The following is a 24,680-nucleotide window of genomic DNA, read 5'->3' as shown; positions in this document are numbered from 1 at the left end:
GCTACTGTGAAAGTCCATCGATATACAGTCAAGCTCTAAAAACACAGCTCGATACGATTGTTTTACCTAAAGGTGCTGCTCTTGTGCAGTATGTGGATGATTTGCTCATTGCTGCAGACACTGAGGAAATTTGTAAAAAGGCCACGCTGTCATTATTACGTCATCTGTGTGATCATCACATGGTGTCACTTTCCAAACTACAATATTGCCGACAAGAAGTGACCTACTTAGGTCACCTCTTATCGAAGGAGGGAAGGAAACTGACCCCAGAAAGAATTCAGGCAATAGCAAAATTGAGTGTGCCAAGAACACAGAGAGAAGTGCGTGCTTTCTTGGCCATTACATCGTACTGTAGACAGTGCATTCCGAATTTTTCGTTATTAGCCAAACCCTTGGTGGCATTAACGTGCAAAAATACACCCAAGCCCATTCCTTGGTCTGAAGAGTGTCAGAAAAGTTTTCTCGAATTGCGCACAGCATTATGTTCGGCTCCTGTGTTAGGTACCCCCAACTACAGTAAGCCTTTCACATTTTATGTCCACGAGAAAGAGGGCTGTGCATTTTCAGTGTTGACTCAGTTATTTGGAGGTAGGCAGCGTCCATGTGCCTATTTTTTCGTCGACTTTGGATCTGGTAGCTAAAGCATTGCCAAGTTGTTTAAGAGCCACAGCAGCAGCAGCTGCTTCTATTCGACAGTCTGCTGGTCTAGTAATGAATAATACACTAGTCGTGATGGTCCCACATGCAGTAGACACGTTGTTAAATAGAACCAAGACACAGCACTTAACTAGTGCTCGATTGTCCAGTTACGAATTAACATTACTAGCGAGTCATGTGCACATAAAAAGGTGCAGTACTTTAAACCTAGTCACATTGTTGCCAATTGTAGAGAAATCAGGTGTTTCAGAACAGCACGATTGTTTTCTAAGAACAGAGGAAGAGACGAAAGGGAGAGTAGATCTATCCGATACTACTCTTGCTGAATGTGATGGTACATTGTGGGTGGATGGTTCATGCTTCAAGCTCCCGAATGGTGACACGACTGCAGCATATGCTGTCACGACTTTGCATACAGTTGTTGAAGCTGCACGTGTCCCACATAATTCAGCTCAAGCAGCAGAATTAATTGCACTCACGAGAGCATGTGTGTTGTCTAAAGGGATGAAAGTGACTATCTACACTGATAGTCAGTATGCATTTGGAGTGGCTCACAGTTTTGGACGATTGTGGAGAGAACGTGGGTTCCTGACTTCGCATGGAGCTAAGATTCAGCATGGTCAGTTGGTGAATGAGCTTCTTGAATCACTGACCTTGCCTCTGCAAATGGCGATAGTGAAATGTAGTGCTCACAAGAAGGTGACTGATGATGTTGGTCGTGGAAATGCATTTGCTGATGAGATCGCGAAAGAAACGGCAAAGAATGTAATGAGCCGAATGTATGTTGCAGGCCCTGCAAGATGGACTGGTGATGTTGGAATGTGTGAAGACACAGTAGAGAGCGTGAAGTCCATTCAAGCTGAGGCCACAGAGAAAGAATTGAGTACGTGGAGAGAAAGTACGGGTAGAATGGATGCAAATGGTTGTTGGATTGAATTGACAGAACGTCAGAGATGGTTGTTACCCGATGCATATGTGCTTGCAGTGGTTACAATGGCTCATGGAATGGCTCATATCAGCGTGAAAGGGATTTGCGAGTTGTTGGCCCCGGTATGGCAAAATTCAGGGATTCCCAAGTGTGCAGAGAATGTTGTCAAGAATTGCATGGTATGTTTGAAACACAATCCTGGTAGGGGAACCCCAACTCCAGCTGGTCATTTTGCGCCTCCTACGTATCCGTTCGAGGTTTTGCAGCTAGATTTCATCCACATGGAGAGGTGCAACAACTTAAAATATGTACTCGTTGTTTGTGCCTTCTCAAGATGGGTAGAAGCCTATCCCCTAAAAGACAACACTGCCTTGTCCACAGCAAAAGCCCTTGTGAAAGAGTACTTCCCCAGGTTTGGAATGCCTAGAATGGTCTGGTCTGATAATGGAAGCGAATTTGTGGGTCATGTGATGAAGAAAGTGTGTGAAGGGCTAGGTATTCGGCAGAAGTTCCACGCTGCAAATCACCCCCAATCAGCTGGATTAGTAGAATGTTACAATGGCACTTTAAAACTTAAACTGGCCAAAATCCAAGCGAGCACAGGTCTTAAATGGCCTGATGCTCTACCCTTAGCACTCCTGTCCACCAGAATGACTGTGCATTCACGAGTGAAACTCAGCCCTTACGAGATCGTTTTTGGCCGGCCAGCCAACATATGGGGAGTGCCTAGACCCACTAAGTTCAGCGAGCTTGAACACCCTATTTTGCTTGATTATCTGTATGAACTGACGGCTAAATTGCGTGTTTTACATCAACAGGTCCACGACACCCTGCCTCCGGTCTCTGAGACTCCGGGTCACGCCATTGACCCTGGTTCCTGGATTCTTGTCAGAAACTTTCAAAGAACGAAGAACGACCAGCCCAGGTGGACCGGACCCCACCTCGTCCTTCTTTCTACAAGATCAGCCGTTCGGGTGGAGTGGAAGGCCAACTGGGTCCACGGGATCCATTGTAAGAAAATCCCTTTTCCTCAGCCTTATGACCAGTGGGTCCAGAAGGGTGTCGCTGACCCAGAACCTAAAACAGTGCCACATGTCATCCCTTTTAATGATTTGCATGTAAAAGGAACTGACTCTGAACGAGAAAATGAAAACATTTTGCACAAGGCTGTGCCGCCATCCAATCGATTGAACACTACAGAGTCTGAACTTTTGTTCCAGGATCAGACAATACCTGGAAGACAACGATATAATTTGAGACCGAGGAAAACAAACTAATAAAGGCGATTTCTTTTGCAATTTGAGACCAAGATCCATGGACTAATAAACAGATATTTCTCTTTCCTCCCAAGTACTATTTTTGAAAGTGCAGCTCTCCCATCTAAGAAACTTGCTTATTTTTTGTTTTTCGAACCGCCATCCGGGTTCCGCTGCTAGGGCCGCGGTTGATTAAAGTCTTTGGGGTGCAGCTAACGACGTTAGGTCGGTAGTTCTGGTTGGTCCAAGGGAGTTGCCCTAGACTGACAGAAGCATCCCTTAGCAGAGGCAACCTCCCACCTCGGGCAGCACTTTAGAGAGGATGGAGTTTCCCGATGTGGAGAGACCTGCCAAACGAACGAACATTAAACACAAATTGTGTAACGTGATGACATAGAAAACCTTTATAATATTGTGTATTTTTATGCTATTCAGTGTAATGATATTTTTGATAAGTTGGTGGGGGACGCGAGTGAGAGGACGCGAGTGAGAGGACGCGCTGGGAGCAGTGGATACGGTCACGGCTTTGACCACTTCGCCTATCCCTTTTGCACTTTGTTGCGCTTTGGTGCAAGCGGCTTCCTGACTGGTGTCTTGCCCGTTCCCAGCTCTCTGCTCCCTCGAGGAGTGCGGAGCGTGAGCAGGGCGGGGTCGCCAGAAGCCACGGAGATCTCCGTGCGGTCTCCCTCCAGCAGCAGAACAATCCGCGGCCGCGGGTAAACGTGGGAACGGCCCGGTAGCGGCAGGAGCCGCAGCGAAGCTCTCTGAAGCTCTCTGAAGCGGCAGGAGCCGCAGGGGCATTCTGGCAGCCTGGGAACAGCCCGGTAGAGGCGGGAAACACAGCGAGGCTCCCTGCAGCGGAAGCACTCTGGCGGGAGCATTCCGGCCACCAGGCAGAGGTAACAGTAGCTGGCAGGACCCACCCCAGAGGCGGCAGGAGCCGCAGGACCAGCACGGAGCCTGTAGAGTTAGCGACCAGCAGCGCGATCACCCAGCAAAGCAACTACCTGGGATCTGGGGCCAATAGAAAGTGGCAGACAGTAAAACCAAGCCCCTTCTGACCCTAGCAGAGGTGAGCAATCAGTCTGTGGTGTTGTGGGGGAATATTATCGACCAAGAGGAGGAAATCCCTTTTGCTTGCCCGTGTTGCCGCTGTTCCAGTATTGAACTGACTCATAATCCAGGGATAAGTATTGCAGCCCACTGCGGCCCCGCCCGCCAGTCTCCAGCCGCTCCCTCGCTCTTTTGCCAACTGGAGCGGGAGCAGCCGGGAAGAGACTGGCGAGGGGCAGGACCACAACTCCCAGCAGCCCTACTGGGGTCCGCATCATCTGTGAGCGCCCGGAGGCGCATAAATACGGCGCCACCACCGTCTCGCGAGCGGGACGCCGAACGAAGCCCGGGCCAAGGGCGGGCCCGTCCTAGCCCGTCACAGACCGGATGAGACTGGGCTGGGGCCACCCCCTAAGAACCAACATAAGGTACCTCTCTATTAAAGGCCTGATACCCCGATCAGAAGGGGAACAAACATCATCCCTGCTGCATAGCTCACAGTCAAACTAAACCCGTCACCAGCCTTGTTCAAACACATACAATGTCACCGAGGGGCTCCACAAGTAAAACCCTTAAAAATATGGCAAAATCAGTAGGTCCAATAGACCAATTCATTACGAAAGTCAATCAAACTATCGACCAAACTGTAATGCTGATTGACCGACGAGTTTCTTATGAATTAGATCAAGCAAGACGCTCGTCTATGGGAATATTGGCCCAAGCACAAACTCCAATCAAACAATCATTAAACATTTCCGCACCGGGAATACGTGTGGAGATCCATGCCATTCCCAATTCAATTGATTTGTCAGTGTCCACATTATTATCAGATTCACAACTGACCCAAGACCTCGAGCATACTCCAGACATCTTTGCGAGCCCGCAGCCACTGGAAACTGACCCTACATAGAGCGAATCTAGGGGGTTAAGAGAGGGCGCAATCTCAAAACATTCGCAACACACGAAAATAACCACAAAAAATCAAGCAATTAAAGATACTGTAATATCTGAACCCTTGCACCATAATCCACATTCTAAAAAATTTCGCGAGACCAACAGTACTAAAGAGCATAGTCAGGATAATAACAAATCCATTGAAATTACAGAAGCTGACAGAAATATTACCCCCGACATTGTCACGTCCGATGATTATTCAAATGTAGCTGTGACCAACAAAACTTACTTAGAAAATCCAGCCTCTCTTAGTTAAGAGTAATAAAAAATTCGAGCCACAACATATCTTGGCGAAAGAGATAGCTGAAATAGTTAAATATCAGCTACAACCAATCCAAAAAAGTCTTGAAATTATTGAGAAGCAAGTAGCAATACTAGTTGCTATCTCAAAAAAATCTATAAATCCTCAAAATCAAGGGCTGCCAAACTTGGGTGGTCCCAAGCCCCTAGTTAACAACGCAAACTCTACTAATAATTCAGCACAACCATCCAACAACTCAGTACAACCATCTAGTAAAAACCTGACTGCAACAAACACTCCCACTGTTAGGACAGGAGATCCCGTGAAAAACCCAAGTAATTTATTAAATACATCAAAAACTAAGACTCCCCAAGTACTTACAAAAAATGTCTCAGACTCACAAAATGCTCTGTCAGCAAATGTCCCTTCCAGACCACTAGTCATAACCACCCCCCATAACGACCAACCCCAGAGGCATAATACAAAATCAGAACGTATAAAGAAGAGATGGCCCAAGCCAGTAATCCTCCCACCGGAGGCTGCCCCCTTTGTAGCTATCTTAACAGGAGTTCCAGAATTAAATAACGACATAGACGAACCAACTTGGTCCTTATTAAATAAAACTCGTCATTGGCTGAATACTAATAGACCAAATCAACATAATTACGTTACTAAAATCGCCACAGTAAGAAGGGCCCCATGGATAGGACACCAACCAAAAACTATCCCAGGTGACTGCATAATAGTCAATTTCGAGAACCCCCGTGCAGTGGACTACATCTGCTCGTGGGACTCACAAGGTAGCAACGGAGGAATAAATGTCAAACGACTATCATTCTTTTATCCCCGTCAAGGTCACTATTCTGAAGGCCCTAATTGGTCTTCAAACTGGTCATGGAACCAGCCCGAACCTGTGCAAAGAGGCTGGAGCCAGGGAGACTGGTATAATGGAAACAACCAAAGGGGCTGGACCCAGGGAGAATGGGGGTTCGAAAATAAAGATCGGGGCGACTGGAATATCGTTGGTTGGAGAGGCCAACAATTACCCTATAGGGACGTGTGGGGCGGTATACCAACTTTCAACAGCTATAGTTGCTTAGAGATGGTCGATTGACCACCACCACAGAACAATGTCACTACTCCCCTTTTTAATAACAGCGCTTCACTCAACAAATCAGAAAAGTATCCCAATAAGATCGAACCCAACAAGGTTTCTTTAATAACAACTAATCGGTCAAACGAACTAACTAACGATAAACCTCCAAAAAATGGCAGATAGGTCAGAAGAGCAGCAATGCTCTTCTAAGCTCCCTACTGGTCCTCACCTTTTACCACAAACTGGTTTAGATTCGCAGGAAAGTCTCTCAAACCTGACACGTGTGTTTCAATCAAGTCAACCGGAAGAAATTAGCGCCCAGAGCAAGAAATCCTTTTTAACTAGTGATAATTCGGAGAAAAAACTGTTATTCTGGAATGTGGCGGGGTTAGCTACAAAATACATGGAAAAAAGTTTTCTTAGCCTGGTAAATTTGAATGACGTAATCTGCCTACAGGAGACATGGCTCAATGACCCAATTCATCTTTTGGGCTACAAAACCTACTTTTCACAAGCTATAAGATCCAATTCAGGCAGAAGTAAAGGGGGTCTACTAATATATATCTCTAATCTCTGGCCCTGTCGTGAGATAATTTCCGTAAAATTAGGCCAGAATTTTCAGATTATTAATATACATGTAACCAGACAAGAGGTCTATACTATCATTAATTTCTATAATAATATGAGCTCAACAGAGTTGACTACGGCTTTAAATGAAATTCTCCATCTAGTAAACGACCTCAAAGCAAAACACGCAAAGGATTTCCACACAGTAATCTGGGGAGGAGATTTTAATCTCCATTTATGTAACAGATGCGATACCCCCATCTGCGGGATCACAGATGAAGAAGGAAACACTCTAACTCATTTTGCTCACACCGCAGAGGGCAGTAATATACAGGCCACAATGACTGACTTAGATATAAGGTTTGCCAATATGATAAAAACGCCCATAACTGAGTTCACTTCAACCTTTCACGGCAGAGGTTTTAAAACCCTAATAGATTATATTTTAGTATCGACAAATAAAGCAGATAACATCATGACTTTCAAAGTGCTTGACAACGCACTTAGCGATCATTCCCCCATCAGAATGACGTTTTTGGAACCCAAACATCAGAACAAGTTAGATAGGGTACATTCTAGCCTCTTACACCAGCAAGCATTAACACTGAACAGATTAAATGGTTACACCTTAAAATGGGGCAAATTAGACCAGGAAACTGTAACTGCGAAGATAATTAAAACATGTAAAAATGAAATAGATAGGTGCTTAGATTAATTAATTAATTAATTATGTGCTTATATAGCGCTGGAATCACTCCCGAAGGGGTACCTCCGCGCTTCGACCGCTGCAAAACCCTTCCTGGCTTCCCTGAGAGATGGTCCCTTAATGGGTATCTCCAGGGTGAGACCAGGCATCCCCGGCGGTCTGGTGGGGCCGTTAGTGAAGATGAGGCAAGCTAGTGCCCAGAGTTGCCGAGTGTGATCGCTGATCAGAGTGGGCACCGAGGCGAGAGAATTATCGAGTCCGCTGACCCTGGTCCAGAAACCTGCCGCGTCGGGAATCGAACCCTGGTCCCGGGCCGTCCTCTGCTCTCGGGTCTGCCGCCTCTAACCAGTGAGCCACACTACTCCACTAGATCCTTCCACAACTTCAAAGGAAATTTTGAATAACTATACTGACATCGTGGAAAACATAAGAAAAGTATTAACTAAGCCCCACATACAAAACAGGACTACACGAAAGGGATGGTTCTCCACGGAATGTACAAAAGCTTACTCTAACTTAAAGAAGGCCCTAGCAAAAAAAGAAAGAAACAGAGAGGAGGTGATTAAACTAAGGAAGACCTACATGCTTGCAACTCGAAAAAGAAAAAAGGACCTCCAATCAAACTTATGGACTGAATTACAGAAAAGCAGCACTCAAAAAGATAGCTCTGCTTTCTGGCAGATTTTGAAACCCCCTTTTTTAACAGAAAAGAACGACGTCCCATCATTAGACGTAGCAATAAATGCCGGGGACTGGGTCCAACACTTCTCAGAGGTCTTTGGTAAGGATAAATCCATAGACTCAGAAAATTTGGACCCGCTTCCGCCAGTGAAATACCCACTAGCTCTTCATTTTACACTTAATGAAACGATGAAGGCCATAAAAACCGCGAAATCGGGCAAAGCACCTGGGCCAGACTCGGTTCCTATGGACCTCTATAAATATATACCTGACCTTTGGTGCCCACTGCTTACTAAAGTATTAAACGCGGCGAAGGAGATCGGCCTTCCCGAATCTTGGTCAACTTCAATACTCGTTCCTATTTTTAAAAGAGGTAGCAGAGACAGCCCCTCCTGCTACCGGCCCATCTCCCTCCTGGATTCGATCGGAAAAATGGCCGGCCGTGTCCTTCTTGATCGACTCCAGGAGTGGTCATTAGAACATGGGGCAATTTCGGACCTACAGTATGGGTTCAGGACAGGACTGAGCACAGTTGATCAGGTTTTAAATTTAACACTACTGGCTGGAAAGTACTTAGACGCAAAAAGTTCATCCTTACACATGGTCTACGTTGATCTTACTGCAGCGTTCGACTGCGTCGAACACTCAAAATTATGGTCAATAATGCTGCAAATGGGGATCGACTCATCAATAGTTGATCTCCTCCGTGAACTATATTCCGGAGCCTCGGGAAAGGTTAGATTTGGGACTGGTGGTGAGTTAACTGAGAGCTTCTCAATACAGAAGGGGGTCAGACAAGGATGTGTGCTGGCCCCCTTCCTATTTACACTCTACACCAACGGGCTAGAGGCTGCAATGTTAAAAGGTGTAAAAGATCTCCCAGCAGCCGGTCGTCGGCCGATTCCAGCACTACTATATGCCGACGACGCGGTAATCCTCGCCCGAACCCCAATTCAGCTCCAGCGGGTATTGAATAACTACTGCTCCTTCATGACCAGTTTGAGCTTAAAAGTTAACATAAAGAAAACATATGTGATGCACGCTGGCATAAAGGGGAAAAAAACAAAGAAAATCTGCGTGGACAATTTACTCCTTGAAAGAACAGATACCTATCCTTATCTTGGCATCATCATTGACGAGGTATTTAAGTGGAAGGAAGCCATTAATGCCCGTAAACTGGCCTTCATAAGAACTGTCGGTGCACTAAAGGCTTTCGCCCTTCGGCTCGGTAAAAGACCCCCGACCGAGATGATAAAAATATATAACGCCAAGTGCCGCAGCACAGCAATCTTTGGTGCAGGGGTCTGGGGAGGGGCAAACGTAGACCAGCTCCAAAAAGTTGAAAACTCCTTTTTAAGATTTTTGCTGGCCGTACCGAAAACTACAACTACGTATGGGTGCCATCTTGAACTTGGTATGGATTATATTTCTGACATTATTAAAATCCAACCGATCATGTTGTGGCGCAGAATCTGGGCTACGGATCAATGCCAGCTCACAAGAACAATTGTCCTGGACTGTATGAAACTTGAGAATACGAGAAAAATAAGATGGCTTACCTATGTTAAGACTTTCCTTACCGACATTGGATATGTGAGATTTTTTAATGACCCCTTATCGGTGACAGACATATCAAAAAAAGAACTAAAAACACTATGTCTGTCACATTTATCTCAAGTGCGCTTGTTGGGCGAAATAGGGAAGCCATCAGTCCAGCAATGCTTATTGATTCAGTCTGTTCCAACTATTCAACCATACCTTCAGTACAACCTAACTCAATATGAAAGATACCTCCTCACCCGTTTCAGGTTTAATTTATTCCACTATATGGTTTTATTCCCCAATCAAAATGATTGGTCCCATAACGTTTCTGTGTGTCCCTGTGACTCAACGTCTTTACAGTCCACAATCCACGTCCTTTTTTTCTGTAAATTCTATGTACCAATACGTAGCCGGTGGATAACACCACTATTAAAGGTTCTAAAGATCCGCAAATGCCGCCCGGCCTACCTGGTCTGACAGCTATTGGAAAACAACTTGATGGCAAAATCCACTGCACAGTTTCTTAAATTGTGTGTTAGGCACCGAACGAACCTCTGAATAGTTACTGTATAGCCTTTCTGAAACAATATGCACCGATAATATGTTTTTATAATACCTTTTGATATTAGAAAGAATGTGAATTTTAAAATAATTTTTATTGTGTTTTTATGTACTTTTATGGCTTTCAAAAATAATGGAAACCGAATAAAGATGATTTGATTGATTGATTGATAAGTTATGTTTTATTCTCTTTTCGTGTAACATTTGCACCCACTGCATCACCCATACCTCCTCCTACTGTTTCCTCTCATTCTTTCCACCCCCTTCCTGACCATGAATCCAATAGGAGATTGGAGTTCATTAATAACTCCTTTGTTCAGCTTTTGCACCAACACCAACTCGTAATGAACACAGCTAACTGTTGGGTGTGCGGTCTTATGCCTCACACCACAGATAAAGGTATCCCTTATCTGGTCCTGCCATTTAGTCACAATGGTTCTGTATGGGCATATAGGACAATGTTCATATATGCACACGAAATCTACCCCCTACATTCTGTAACAGACAATCCTAGAAAAAGTGCTCTAGTCAAGGGTATAGTAGACATGATTAAGGAAGGTATTTCTTATGAGACTATCCCGAGAGATGAGACACTGGTATACATAGGATGGAACATGACTGGATATGGAGCTACTCTGAGTGAGAAACAGCAAGCTAAGAGATCGTCCCCGATTTGGATTGTACCCCATCAGGGTCATCTGTGTCTGCAAAGTAATGGCACGAATCCCAGGGCTCAGTTAGGGAAGAGTATCTGCACTAAAACGTATGTTTTTGCAGCCCAGACTTCCCCTGCATTTTTAGCAGCTAAGGGCACTTATTTCATCTGCCATGATAGAGCCTATACATGGTTGCCCCCTGACTTTTCGGGCTCATGTTTTGTTTCATTTCTGTTGCCCCCCCACCTACACAGCAGCGGAAGATTACCACCGGACAAGGGCAGTTAGAGGTGTCTTGAGTACAGAAGACACTGCAGGTCAAGAATTTGGGGACTTTGCAAAGGGTTTTCTGCCGTTCTGGGGATCGATGGCTAACAGCAGGAACATTAGGCAATTGACAAGGGTAGTTGAGTTCACTGTGATCGAAACTGCTGGTGCCCTTAGTAACTTGACTGCTGAGCTCCAGTCGGATCGACTTATGACCCTTCAGAACCGGGTCGTGTTAGATGTCATACTTGCAGACCGAGGTGGGGTATGCAGATTGATCCAATCGAGTTGCTGCGTTTTCATCCCAGATAACGCTCCAACAGTGTACCAGGCCATCTCCAAACTACATAAGATTTCCGAATCTATTCATGTAGATAAAGGAGATTGGTCGTTAATGGGATGGTTCTGGGAACTGATATCTGCCTGGGGATGGAAAATTCTGATGGTCATTGGAATGGTCTTAGCAGTTCTTTTCCTCTTCTGTCTATGCGTGCAGTGTGCTCCTGCAATATGTGGCCTTTGTGTCACATCATGTGTAAGGAAACCTGTATCAAGAGACGAACTAGGTACTATAATGATGTTATAGCAACATCTCAATGACTTTAGGAATATAGATCTGGACTCAGATTAACATGAGGATAGATTAATTGCCTATGTAAGGGCAAAAGGAGGGTTTGTGGTTCTGAAAATTCTGGACTCGTGTAATCATTCTGAACTCAAGAATTAAAACTTTGTCGAAACATGACTAATTTAGTATCAAAAGACCGAGAATGACGAGCACACCATGTATAGATACTTTCAGTATATTCGAGTGACGATTTCACCTCGAAATCGTCATTTGCATTCTGAACCCTCGGCTTCCATTTATGTGTTGCCCTTTACATAGGCCTTAATCCAGCTGAATTCAATTCCACAAGTACACATACTCCTTAATCGACTTCCCTATGACCTGTGCAAGTTGGAACCATTGCCCCAGGCCGAACTCGTTAGGTCAGTTCCCCTCCCAGTGGCCGAACAAGATAGCATCAAGGCTCAACAAGCCATAAAACCATTACAGCGCGCACACCTGCCGTATCTTGCTCACATCTGTCTCTACTCTCTTTGCTTCACTTACTTTATGGTGGGGTGGTGCCTGTTTTATTGGGGATCCACCGATATCTGATGAAATGTTGGGCCTCGCCGGGTGATTTGTTATGGGCAGCACGAAGTGAACTATGTACATGTCATCATGACTCTGCTTTTCTTTTGTAACACAGAATTGTAAATGATATACTACAAATTCGAAGAATGTTTGCCTGAAGCTGAATATTCTGTATAAAGAGAGAAGCCTGACTTTGTAAATTCGAGCAGTCTCCTGAGAATATACTTCCCCGTGTGTTGTACTTCTAGGACACTTGTTACCTTGGTTGCAGCCAATAAAATCGATCCTTGACTTCACCTAGAAGACTGAGTTTCTGTGGTCTGAATCAGGAAGAACCCGAGGTCTCTGGGTGTACCCTGACACTGCTGGGTTACCGGTTCTGTGCCGGTTCTTAAAAACCCAGTACCTCAGCACTGTGACTTGCAAACTACGTAGGAGCACTTCGTTTTTGGAAAATATGTGTGGTGCGGTGATGTGCAGTGGGAAAAATATGTTAAAAATACCTAGCTAGTGAGCTAATATTTTATTCCTGCTCCTAGTGAGAATGTTTTAAAATCAGGGGGTTAATACTAAGGAAAGACCGAACTGTAATGAATATGGTGTCCCTATACTGGGTAGACATGTTTCGAGCTTTCCCCTAAAGCTCTTCTTCAAGACCACACGAGGGCCAGCAGATCATGAGGCATATTTCTGTCTAAACAAAAATACAGCGTGTTAGTGTACAACTGTATGTATCAGGTGAACACACATTAGATGTGCACCCCATTGTTTCCTATTCACAGGATTCTTTAGGAGTGGTACGCACGGGGCTGGCCCTCGTGTGGTCCTGAAGAAGAGCTTCTTAAGGGGAAAGCTCAAAACATGTCGAACCAGTACTAGAGACACAATACTCATTACAGTTAGTTCTTTCCCTAGTATGATGTTAAAACATACCGACTAGGAGCAGGAATAAAATATTAGCTCATTAGCTAGGTATTTTTAACCTATGTTTCCCACTCCACATCACTGCACCACACATATTTTCCAAAAAATAAGTGCTTCTACGTAGTTCGGAAGTCGCTGCATGCCTCAATCCGCAGCCGATTGAGAGGACCCCAATGATAATGCATGCCACCTAGGGGTAACCTTGTGCGTGAGAGGACTCTAGAAAATTTTTCTTTCTGGAAAGAGGGTTTTTCATACATGTTCAGTGGAATCCCTGCTCTTCCTATGGTTAGGTTTCTAATTCGAGTATTCCTCAGCCATACAGGCAGCCTTGAGCTCTGATGTCTGTAATGCAACCACCCTCTGTTTCTGAAATCTGCTATAGCCCTTTAGAATAGCTCTTAGCTATCGACTAATAAAGGACTTTGGGCCACCTCAAATAAAATGTTTCAAAAACTGAAATACAAGAGTTAAAAATGTATGATCTTTTATACGCCTGGCCAAACAAACAGGAATCTGTGCCAAAAATATCTAAGGAGTTACGATAGCTTCTAATTACGATGGATTTCAGGCTCTCCATGAACATGGATAAAATGTCCAAACACCCTATTATAACTTCCAAAACCTAGAATTTCCACATAACATTCAATCATTCTCAGCCTCTTTAAACTGACTTAAGCTAACATGTCTCAGCGCTATCAACCATAAGAAGGCAGTAAAGAAGTCAGAACACTGCTTGCTGCAAGACAACTTGTACAATTAAAGTCACAAGCTCATATCTACCCTGTTCCGATGTCTTTTCAAATGCATGAACTTATTCAAGATGCTAGGTCTCCCTCAAAGAATAACAATTGATAAAGGCCCAGAATTCCTTCAGAAAAAAGCAAAAAACAAGATACTTCCAACCTAGGAACACTTGAACCAGACTAGGTCCACTTATAAACATTTCAGGTACAAGACACAAAAAACACAGGGTCACAACATTTTCTGTACAGGCAGCCAAATTGTGAAAATATCTACTGGCAAAGATATGGAACACCAAAAACCAGCTTACATTTAGAAGATTGGTTGAGATGAGCTAGCTCTTAAAATAAGCATTAGATCCCCAAGATGAACTATATCAATCTCCACTTCCCTAGGACCAAACATTTTCCACAATAGCATGAACAACAAAAGCTAAAATAAGATCTACTGTTTAAGATTTGATCAATTATTACAAGCAAGTTGCGCTGTTCCTATAGACAAAGCCCAACTCTCAAAGTATAACATCATTGATCCTGGTGCGGAGAAGAACATACAAGACTTGCTCTAGAAACTTGCACCCTCCATCCCCAGAGAATTAAATAATCCATAATGTGCCCATCCTAAAGCCCTGGCCCACTCTGGGGGGTAATCTTCAAAGAAGTGGCAGATCAATATACGCTTGTTTTCGTTATTTTCGTTTCAAAACGTCAAATCTTTAAAAGACCATATCTTGGGACCCATTGGGCCAATTTTCTTGGGCTCGTTTTGCAACTCATGGACAGCTTTAGCCACCATGTTTAGCGCCGTGGGCCAGGGACTTCTCATTTGTCCCTCGCTTGTGCAGGGGTTTTGGTGGGAGTAGAATAGTTTAAGGGCCAGGCATCCCCTGCCAATCGTATGATGCCACATCATACCTCTGAGTCCAAATCGGCTTCACAGCATTCTAGGACAATCCAAAATGGGGATTGTAAGTTTTCTCTAGGAAAAGCTTCTGTGAGGACCACAGCTCTGCCCCTGGCTAACACCACGGCCTGATCCCTTTCCACCAAAACTTGAAAGGCGAGCTTCTCCTATTTTGGCTGCAGAGATATTGTCTCCTTTCTGTTTTCTAGTTGGACTGGATTGTTATGGCGAACTGCAAATTCAAAATCGGCAGGCACGTTAACCCCAGTTTGATACCTTGCTGGATCATCATGTAGGCCTAAGTGAAGCGAACTGTAATTGAGAGCAGATTTTGCATATTTGTACAATGCCATGAAATCACCACCAATTTCCCTGTAAGCCCTACAGACTTCTACTACGAATGCCCACTAATAATATAAACTCTACCCTAGGTCAGCACCAATCCTTGCAGTGTCCTTACTCAGACAGGCTACCCGTGAAAAGATAATGGGCTGCGATCCTAAAAGGAGGGCAATGGTGGTTAACATGCGCAGTCCAATTACTGTGAATTTACTGAGAGTGAGCCTCGGGTAGTGAGACTAACTAACAAAAGTCTAAATTTCAATGTAAACTGTCATGCTCAGTGGGCAGCCCAAGTCTGCCTTGCAAGCGATAATATCGTGCATTCTTAGTCCTGCACAAGACAGACAAGGCAGGTGCATGTACTACTACCGAGCCAGCAATGGCAAGAATAGGCCCACTTGGACTATGCCATCAAAGTGCCACCATGGTTCAATTGGGCCTGCATTTTGTTGTTAAACCTGGACTACTTATGGATAAAACTTCTCTATAAAAGAAAGATGAAAAACTAATCCTCATTACAGATGAGTCTCTCCGAGGCTAGGTGCTCATCTGTAAGACCCAACAGCTGAGGATCACTGAACAAAACATGAACATACTTGCACAGAAATGAGTTGGAACTGTGAGCTGCTGACTCATGCCCAAGATGCAGCAAAACACAGGTAGGATTCTGATGGACAACAGGAGGCCCAAGTTCTGAATAAGAAAGCAAGGTGACACAATATAGATACTAGGGCAATGTATATCAGCAGGACACTACTGATACGAGTCAAATGAGCTTGCATACACAATCATTAGGTAGAAACAAGCTTGCCATAAAGAGGAGACACTCAGTACTGAGGCACCAGACATAGGGGTAACCAATCCCAGGACAACAAACACACCAACGCATTGCCATCAGGTTTTGATAGCTGTCTACCAAAGGAAGTTACTCTTGAAGCCTTTGCCCAGTGTTTTGCCTATACTGTTACTCCTATTGCCCCGAATCTCTTCACTTCCAATGTCAGAAAAAGGTTGTGCATGATTTTATACTGCTTTGGTTTGCAGAATTTTAAATAATGACAACCACCGACCTCCAGAGGTTCAGAGCTTGTTCAACCCTGGTGATGGTGGCAGACGGTGTGGTTCTCTATCCCGACCCGGGCTTAGTTAAACCCAAAGCATGGCTCTTCAACAGTGAAACAATTGAGCTATCAATATCTATTGTGACTGCAGAAAATTCTTGCTAAAATGTTTTTTGCAGCAAAATCTACAAACCTAATAGGAGACAATGCTATCATATGAAATTCTACCATGTATGCTACATCTTGCCTAATCAGGTCTTAAAATTTTTTCTCTTTTTGTTCATTCTGCAGCAATCTACTGTTAATCTCGCAGCCAATCATTTAAAAATTCATGAGAAGTCTAATTCATATTCTTTCTCCAGTACATGGTTAAGCTTTCTCATCCAGCCCAACCTTTGCATAAGGCAGACATCAAATTTATAACATGGAAACAGATTTTATTTTGCCAATTCGGTCAACAAGACAAGAGAGCAAATTTAAGCTCTCTCATCTAATGAATTGTAGGCAAGCAAATCCTAAGCTTATCCCTGAAGATTCATCAGTTTGTCCTATGAATGTGCCTCGACAGTGAATTCTTGAAGCCATTCCGTATCCTGGCAAAGACTTCATTGGGTGTGTGCCATGCGCTTTGGTGTCTTTGATGCGGTTTGGAAGGAACTAAAGACTTCAGGACTTCTTTTCTTTCTGAACAAGGATTCACAAGATCGGTTTCGGCATGCATTATGTTTCACCATAACAGAGCATACAGAAGAGTCATGCACCCTAGTGAGACAGAACCACCTTCTGAGAGGATGCCTCCAGAACGGCTACATTATGGACATGCCATATTTCTACTGAGCACTACTGCTTATACTTGAAATCTAGGAAGTTGTCCTTTGTTGGCCAGGTGCTTCTCCAGAATCATTAAGAGCATCCTACCTGCCTTCTGGGTTTTGGTCATCTACTGCATACTAGCGCAATTCAAAAGTATGCCTATTTATGTACGATCCAGCACTACGAAAGAAGATGTAACTTACCTATCACCACAGTTTCCCAACACTGGTACCTCTATAGATTCATACAAGACCCTCCATCATGCTGCTTATGCTTAGTACCATAAAACACTATATCTGATTGTATCAAACGGTAGGTCTCTGGGGGCAGAGCGGAGCCTTTTCACCTCATTAGCTTCCTTTTAGACACACACAAAGAAGTAGACTGGCTACAGAGGCAGAAGTATTAAACCTATGTTTTACGCAAGTATAAAAGCCCATGAACTACCACAATTACACAATGTGCACATGGTGAGCAACAGTCAGTGATAAGGGAGATTTTATGAGGTAACTATTACCATTCCCTGATGTGAATGTGAACAGACCGCTTCTAACCTGCATCTTCTGTCTAAACTGTCACCTTCAGACTCTTTGTGTGTTTTCCAGAGCCATGCTATTCACTGGGTACCAGCTGGACATTCCTGCAATGCACAATTACCTCTACCACCTGTATTCCCCGCAAATACTTCTATCTATGATTTGAAAAGGAGGCGGCTTTCGACTACTGATGTAATAAAAAACAATAGGTAATTTTGGATTTAAAGGGGCACGTATCACATCATTTTACAAGTTACCTGCTTCTTGCTGTGCCCGCAGGCACACCAGGCATACCGTTTCTCTGCGGTCAGGTCCACCTGGAATGGGTGCTTCGCTGCAATAACAGGCGTTGGGTTAGGGCCATCTGTAAACCATCGAACCTGCACAGAGAGAGAGTCTTCAGAGTTTGCTTGCTATTTGCACAACGCAATCTCTGAGCGCTCTCATGCATTCTTGCAAATCAAATCATAAGTTGAGACGCAATGCTGAAAATAGTTTGCTGCAAACCATCAGATACCTTTAACCCATTTATCGAAAACAACTTTGCCTAAAATTTGCGCTTTACGCTCCTCCGCAGATCCACGAATGAGGACTTAACCAGACCTATCTCCAGCGAAGAAGTACAAAGGGCAATAGACTCCGAAATTGCAGAAAGCACCTTGCCCTGATGGTCTAAATGGCCACTTCTATTGTACCTTTTCCCCTAGAGCTGGTGCCTCATCTTGTGTCCTTATTTAACGATATTGCAACCATGCAGCAAGTGACCCCATCTATGGGGGAAGCGCTAATATCGGTCATCCCCAAACCTGGTAAGCACTGCACACACTGCACCTCTTACAGGCCTAATGCGCTTTTGAACCTAGATGTCAAATTATACTCTAAAATTCTGGACACGCGCTTAGAGAATGTCATGTCATATCTCATTAAGCCCGATCAAGCAGGGTTCATTAAGGGGAGGCAAACACAAGACAACCTAAGGAGAGTGGTACACCTAATTGAAAAAGTGCAAAAAAAGAACATCCCTGCGGCCTTTGATTAGGTCAATTGAGTCTTTCTGTCGGGAACAATGAAGAAATTCGGCTTTGCTGAGACCTTCATAGGTATGGTCCAGGCTAAATACTCTGCTCCCCGTTCAGTGGGTTCTAGTAAATGGTGTTGCATCGGAACCCTTTGCGGAACGAATCAGGGATAACCCAGACACGGGGGTGCCTTTTTGGACAAACGAGCACAAAATTTCCCTCTTTGCGGATGACGTGTTGCTCCCAGTCACGAGACCAATGTCTTCTCTCCTGGCCAGACAGAATGAGCTCGCCTCCTTCAAAAAGGCTTTGGGGTTTAAAGTTAATCTTTCAAAATCCTATCTCCTTAACTAGACTTTGTCCAGAGATTCTATGAGAGCTTTGGAGGGTCTATCCCCTTTCCAAAGTACGCACAAAGACATTACGTACCAAGGAGTCAAACTCACCCCTAAGATATCAAACATCTACAGAGCCAACTATCCTCCCTTGGTTCGACAACTTACGGCTGACATGACCAGGTGGAGAACCTCCGATGCTTCCTGGATAGGACGTATTAATACAGTTAAAATTCATTTGGCAGGGGCTAAGGGCTCACTTATCCTTCCGGCTGCTTACCAAGGTGAGAATGGATGGGAGATTAGCATTCCCGGACTTCCTAGGCTACTATAGAGCAGCACAACTTCGGGTGATTACGGACTGGTCACTTCGCGAATCAGAAAAACTCTGGCTTCACATAGACTGGCAAATTGTGGGTAGAACAATTTGGGACCTCCTTTGTAAGTCAAAACACAATCGACCACTGAATGCATACATTAGCATCCCCACAGCCACTACCCTGTTGGTATGGAAAGACCTTAAGAAATCCGTTCTCCTGACCACTTTACCTTTCCCCTTCACCCCCATTCACTTTAATCTGGACTTCCCACCGGCTCACCAAGAGGGCCCGTTCGAGGCTAGTCGGGAGGGGGGGCTGTCTGATGATCTTGATCTCTTTAAGAGAAGGAAGCTGTTGACCATTGAGGACTGCTCTAAAACTTTTAAGCTCCAGTCCTCTGAAAAATTCCACTAAATCCAACTTAAACATTGGGTACAACAACCTCAGTTCAGGCTAGCCGCAACCGGAGATCTACTCCTGATCAAAAGATTTGCACAGTCGGGAGCTTCCTCGAGGGGAGCCATCTCTTTTCTTTACACTCTCATATGGGCCCTGGGCCCTCACTCCACCCCTAGACATCATTGGTTCTGGGATTCTCTTCTCTCTACTCCAGTGGGGGATAAACAATGGGGCTCCTTGTATAAAGACATCCACAAATACAATTGCTCCATGTATCTAAGAGAGGCTCACTATAAAATTATGTATGAATGGTAGTTGCACCCAAAAAGTTTAGCAAAATATTCCCCAACACCTCCGATAGATGTTGGAGAGGTTGTGGTCTCCTGGGTGATTTTAAACACATATGGTGGGACTGCCCCTCAATCCAGCCTTTCTAGAAGGATATCCTATCCCAAATTAAGACAATACTGGGCTATCCAATTCCCGCTACAATAGCACACACTCTCTTGGGGATAAGGGACCCGAGTTTGAAACGTCAAACACAAGGGGACTGCTCTGTGATGTGGTTGTGCTTAGGGGCAGTCAAAATAACTGCAGCATGGAAGAAAATGTTGAGCTTTGGCGATGGAAAGAATGGCAGATATAGTGGAGGACAAGAGAACCGGATTAGACTTAGATGTACTAATACAAATCCAACAAGATTCACCAATTGTGACTAATGTCCTTGATAGCATTTCCAAGACTTCGATCTCACCTACAATCAGACCTGGCAAGGTTGTAAGAGGCAAAAGCTTGAGGTCATTGCCAGATAAAACGCATGGGCCCCCACCATCTAAAAGGAGAAGGAAAACAACAACTGCTAATAAGACCAAATTAAATCACACTGAGTTTGGTAAAAAGGCGAATACTGCTGCTATAATGTCTTTGGGAGAGCCAATTACTAAACAAGTAATAGCATCTGCCTCTACTACCCTAACATCGTCATCTCAAGTAACTATAGAGCCAGTCATTATCCATACTAAAATGGATGAAGATTCACAATCAGCCTCCCCTAAGTCCCTTTTGGACAACATTGAGCTGATTGTACGTAGTTACATGCTTGCACTGGCAGAAAGATTTAAGGGGATGGAGTTAAGGCTGGGCAAAATAGAGGGGGATTTGACTACACTAGGGAATTTTGTCAGGTCACAAGGGTCCTCAAAAGTGCAACAACAAAAAGTTATTACAACAACGCACTCCCTTTTAAAAAATGCTGTGGTCTCTACACCCCCTACATCCTCTACTGGTAATAGCCAGGCAGCAGTAGTAATCCCTGCTGCCCCTAATCGATTGCATGCGGGCGTGTCAAAACCTGATGGCAATATCCCTAACAAATCTCTGCCAACAGATTCAATAGCAGCCCAGGGTAGACCAACTACGATAACATCAAATAGTAAGGCTGTTACTTCAGCTAATACCCTGCCAAGGGAACCCAGTATCCTCCCGGATAGACTTCCTAGACCCGATGGGAATGAGATTACCCGGGGGAGAGGGGGTCAGTCTAGGACACCGCCTATGGAACTCCCACCGGAAGCACTACCGTATGTGGTTGTACTTACCGGGGTCCCCGAACTGCCAAATGGAAAAAGAGAGGGATATTCTCAATTAAAAAATAAGATAATGCACTGGCTCTCTCTGTACAGACCCAAACCCAACCTGATAAATGGCGAAATAGTCCATGTCCGTCGCCTGTCTTGGTTGGGGGGCAGAGCGAAGGATATAGGGGGTGACGTTGTGGTTATAAATTTCAGGGACAGAAAAGCAGTACTACACATCCTGAATTGGCCTTTCGGCAATGAAAATAATTGCATCGTTCCACGTCCCTTGACGTATTTTTACCCCAGATCCACTGTATTTCCCCCACAACACGTAAATAATAATACCTACTCCACCTCTCAGTTCCTCAATATGGAGTCTGCCCTGAATCCTGTATATCTGCATCATCTAGCTCCGACACCTGCAATGCAAGGGTGGAATACCATACCATTAAACCACAAAATAGGAGCAAATGGTAATATGACACATCTGATGCCATTTACTCCTTTAGAGCTTTTTAATAGGTTCGAGGCTTTCAGTGGCCTGGAGGAATGTGACGGATGTTTAAGGTGTATAGAGGGTGTGGGGGGGGGGGGGGTGAAAATGCCTCATGCATCACAAGGTCATATGAAGAGAAGGGTATTTGTTGCTTCAAAACTGGTACACATACCGCTGTAACATATGCTGATATGAATAGTAGTTTATCTGTTGCATTATCTACAGTGTCTTCTGGGAATAATGAGGGTTCTTTACTGCTCTTACCTGTCATGAGGCCAGAAAGTAGTGCCTCTGTAAGTGGTGTTGTTAAGGATGCATGTATGATAGGTTGCCACGAAGACCACCCCAGAATGTCATTGTTATCTTTGGATTCTCCATCTAAAACTGACAATACTCTTGCCTCGTATGGGGTTCCTGAATCTACCCTGGAGCACTCAGAACCGGTTGTAGCAAGTACTATGGACTCTGGGGACACACACATAGAGACACTTATCCCAATATCTGCTCCAATTACCAGAGAAACTCTTATATGTCCAGCATCTGATGATTGTGTGAGCCTAATCTCGTGGAACATAGCTGGCATGGCCGACAAAATATGTGATCCGGCCTGGTTATCATTTATCAAAAAATTTACTATTGTGTGCCTTCAAGAGACTTGGGTGGAGGATAAAAACGTCCACATTGAAGGTTTCCTAAGCTTCATCACTCCAGCGGTTGCCTCAACTAGGGGCAGAGCAAAGGGTGGCCTGGCTACCTTTATTAATTTAGGCTTGCTTTGCAAAACAAGCATCTGTCACAATGATAACTTGAACATCCAGATGCTTGATATAAAAAATGGCAAGAATGTTTTGACCCTGGTTAATTTTTATAATGCTAATAGCGGTAATGGTGTTTGTAACATTGCATCCCTAACAGATTTAATGAGTAAAAATGCATGCACTGAATCACGGAACATAATGATAGTAGGCGATTTTAATGTTCACCCATGTGGTAACCCAGGCTCTACCCCAATGGGCTCCCTGGGATGTAACAGTGTTGAAGGCTTCCACTTTTCTCACACTAGGGGAGGCAAGAACTTAAATGACTTAGTGAATGATAATAACTTAACTGTAGCTATGTCTATGGTCCCTGATTCAAAAAATTTTGACGCTCCAACCTTCAAAGGACACGGCCAGGGATCCTTTATAGACCATATATTAGTATCTTCAGATCTTGTACATTGGGTCTCGCAATTTACTATCCTCTTCAGTGTTTATAGCGATCACAACCCCCTAGTTATTAGTTTGGGTGGGTCTTTACTCACAAAACGAATGTCTCGCAATGACCAGGGCACGTCGAGTTGCATAAATGGTAGACGCCGCATTAAGTGGACAATGATAAACCAAGACACTTTGTATTCCAAAATAAACAGTGCATGTGAGGAGGAGCTGTCTGCATGTTCATCTTTTGACTCATCCCCCGCGAATATCTTGACCGGGTTTGCGGGGTTGATTTCAAGGATTGGTTCTATGCTAACAGCTCCAACAAAGGGGCTAAGTGGAAAAAATTCTAAATGGTTCGACCACAATTGCTCAAAGGCAAGTAGGGATCTGAAGAATGCTCTAAAAATTAAACCTAGAGACTCTGACCTGATAAAAAGTCTTCGCCTGACTTACAGGAAGGCATTAGCCGATAGAAAAAAGGAAATTAAGGTCAATATCATAGAATCCCTCCTTGATTCCTCAGTGTTGGGGAACAGCAGCAAGTTTTGGCAAATTATCAACAAACCCTTGTTTGATAACCCTAATGACACAGTACCTGGTACAAATATTTCAGAGGGGGAGTGGGTGACTCACTTTAGTACAATTTTTAAGAGTAATGAGCACTGTGCAGAAAATGCTTTTTTAATATCATCTGTGAACCCAATATGTTTTACAGTTAACGAGGTTGCAAGGGGGATTCAGGGTCTAACTAGCAACAAGGCCCCAGGCCCGGATGGTCTGCCACCGGACCTGTTCAAGTCTAGTATCCCCTTTTGGGCTCCTGTTCTCACTGCGGTAATAAATGCAGCAGTGATAACGGGGTGCCCAAATATGTGGGGTCTATCAACTATAGTCCCCGTTTTTAAAAAGGGCGATCGCAGCAGTCCATTATGTTACAGGCCGATTTCTTTAATAAATTCAATAGCTAAAGTAGTAGGGGGGTAATTCTTAACAGGCTATCCACATGGGCTAAAGATAACAATATTCTATCACCTATACAATATGGGTTCAGACCTGGCCATTCGACTATTACACAGTGCCTGAACCTATATTTGATATTAAGTAAATATACCCTGGCTAGACAAGGAACCGTCTACATGGCATTTATGGACTTGTCGTCCGCTTTCGATTGTGTGGACAGGAGCTTATTATGGGCTACCCTGTTGAGAATGGGTGTAGAGAGGAATCTTGTCAACTTCCTAGCCGATCTGCATTCGGACACTAGAGCTAACGTCCGTTACACCCAAGACCTTAAAGTAACGGACGAATTCAGAATAAACCGGGGAGTTCGTCAAGGATGCATTTTGGCCCCATTCCTCTTTAACCTACATATTAACGAATTGGAGGAATTTCTTTTAAATACTGAAGCAGATTACCCCTTTGTTGAGCGCAAGGGGGTGCCCGTGTTACTTTATGCAGACAATGCTGTTCTTATATCTAGGACAGCAATCGGTCTTCAGAAGTTATTAAATTCCTTCTTTAAATTTATGGAGTCACGTGGCCTAAGCATTAACAACTCCAAGTCCTATGTCATGAAAACAGGAAAGGGTACCCGGAAAACTGATTTCTTTCGTATAAATGGGGAGAAAATCCCCTCAACTAATTCCTTTTCATACCTTGGGGTCCTCTTAGATCATAAACTATCATGGGGCCCCGCAGTGTCT

The 24,680-nt window shown here is 44.2% G+C and overlaps 1 protein-coding gene across 1 annotated transcript in view; it reads right to left on the bottom strand.

Moving 5' to 3' along the window:
- The window catches only part of CISD3 (CDGSH iron sulfur domain 3), a 103,419-nt gene that overhangs the window by 10,362 nt on the left and 68,377 nt on the right, over window positions 1-24,680 (bottom strand). Inside the window, exon 2 of the mRNA XM_078645617.1 lies at window positions 17,887-18,009. Within this exon, the coding sequence (XP_078501743.1) occupies window positions 17,887-18,009 (123 nt within the window). The remainder of the gene's footprint in view (window positions 1-17,886; window positions 18,010-24,680) is intronic.

The sequence above is a fragment of the Lissotriton helveticus genome, chromosome 5_1 (assembly GCF_964261635.1).
Source record: "Lissotriton helveticus chromosome 5_1, aLisHel1.1, whole genome shotgun sequence".
NCBI classification, from domain to species: domain Eukaryota; kingdom Metazoa; phylum Chordata; class Amphibia; order Caudata; family Salamandridae; genus Lissotriton; species Lissotriton helveticus.
This window is presented reverse-complemented; position numbering and strand designations above follow the sequence as displayed.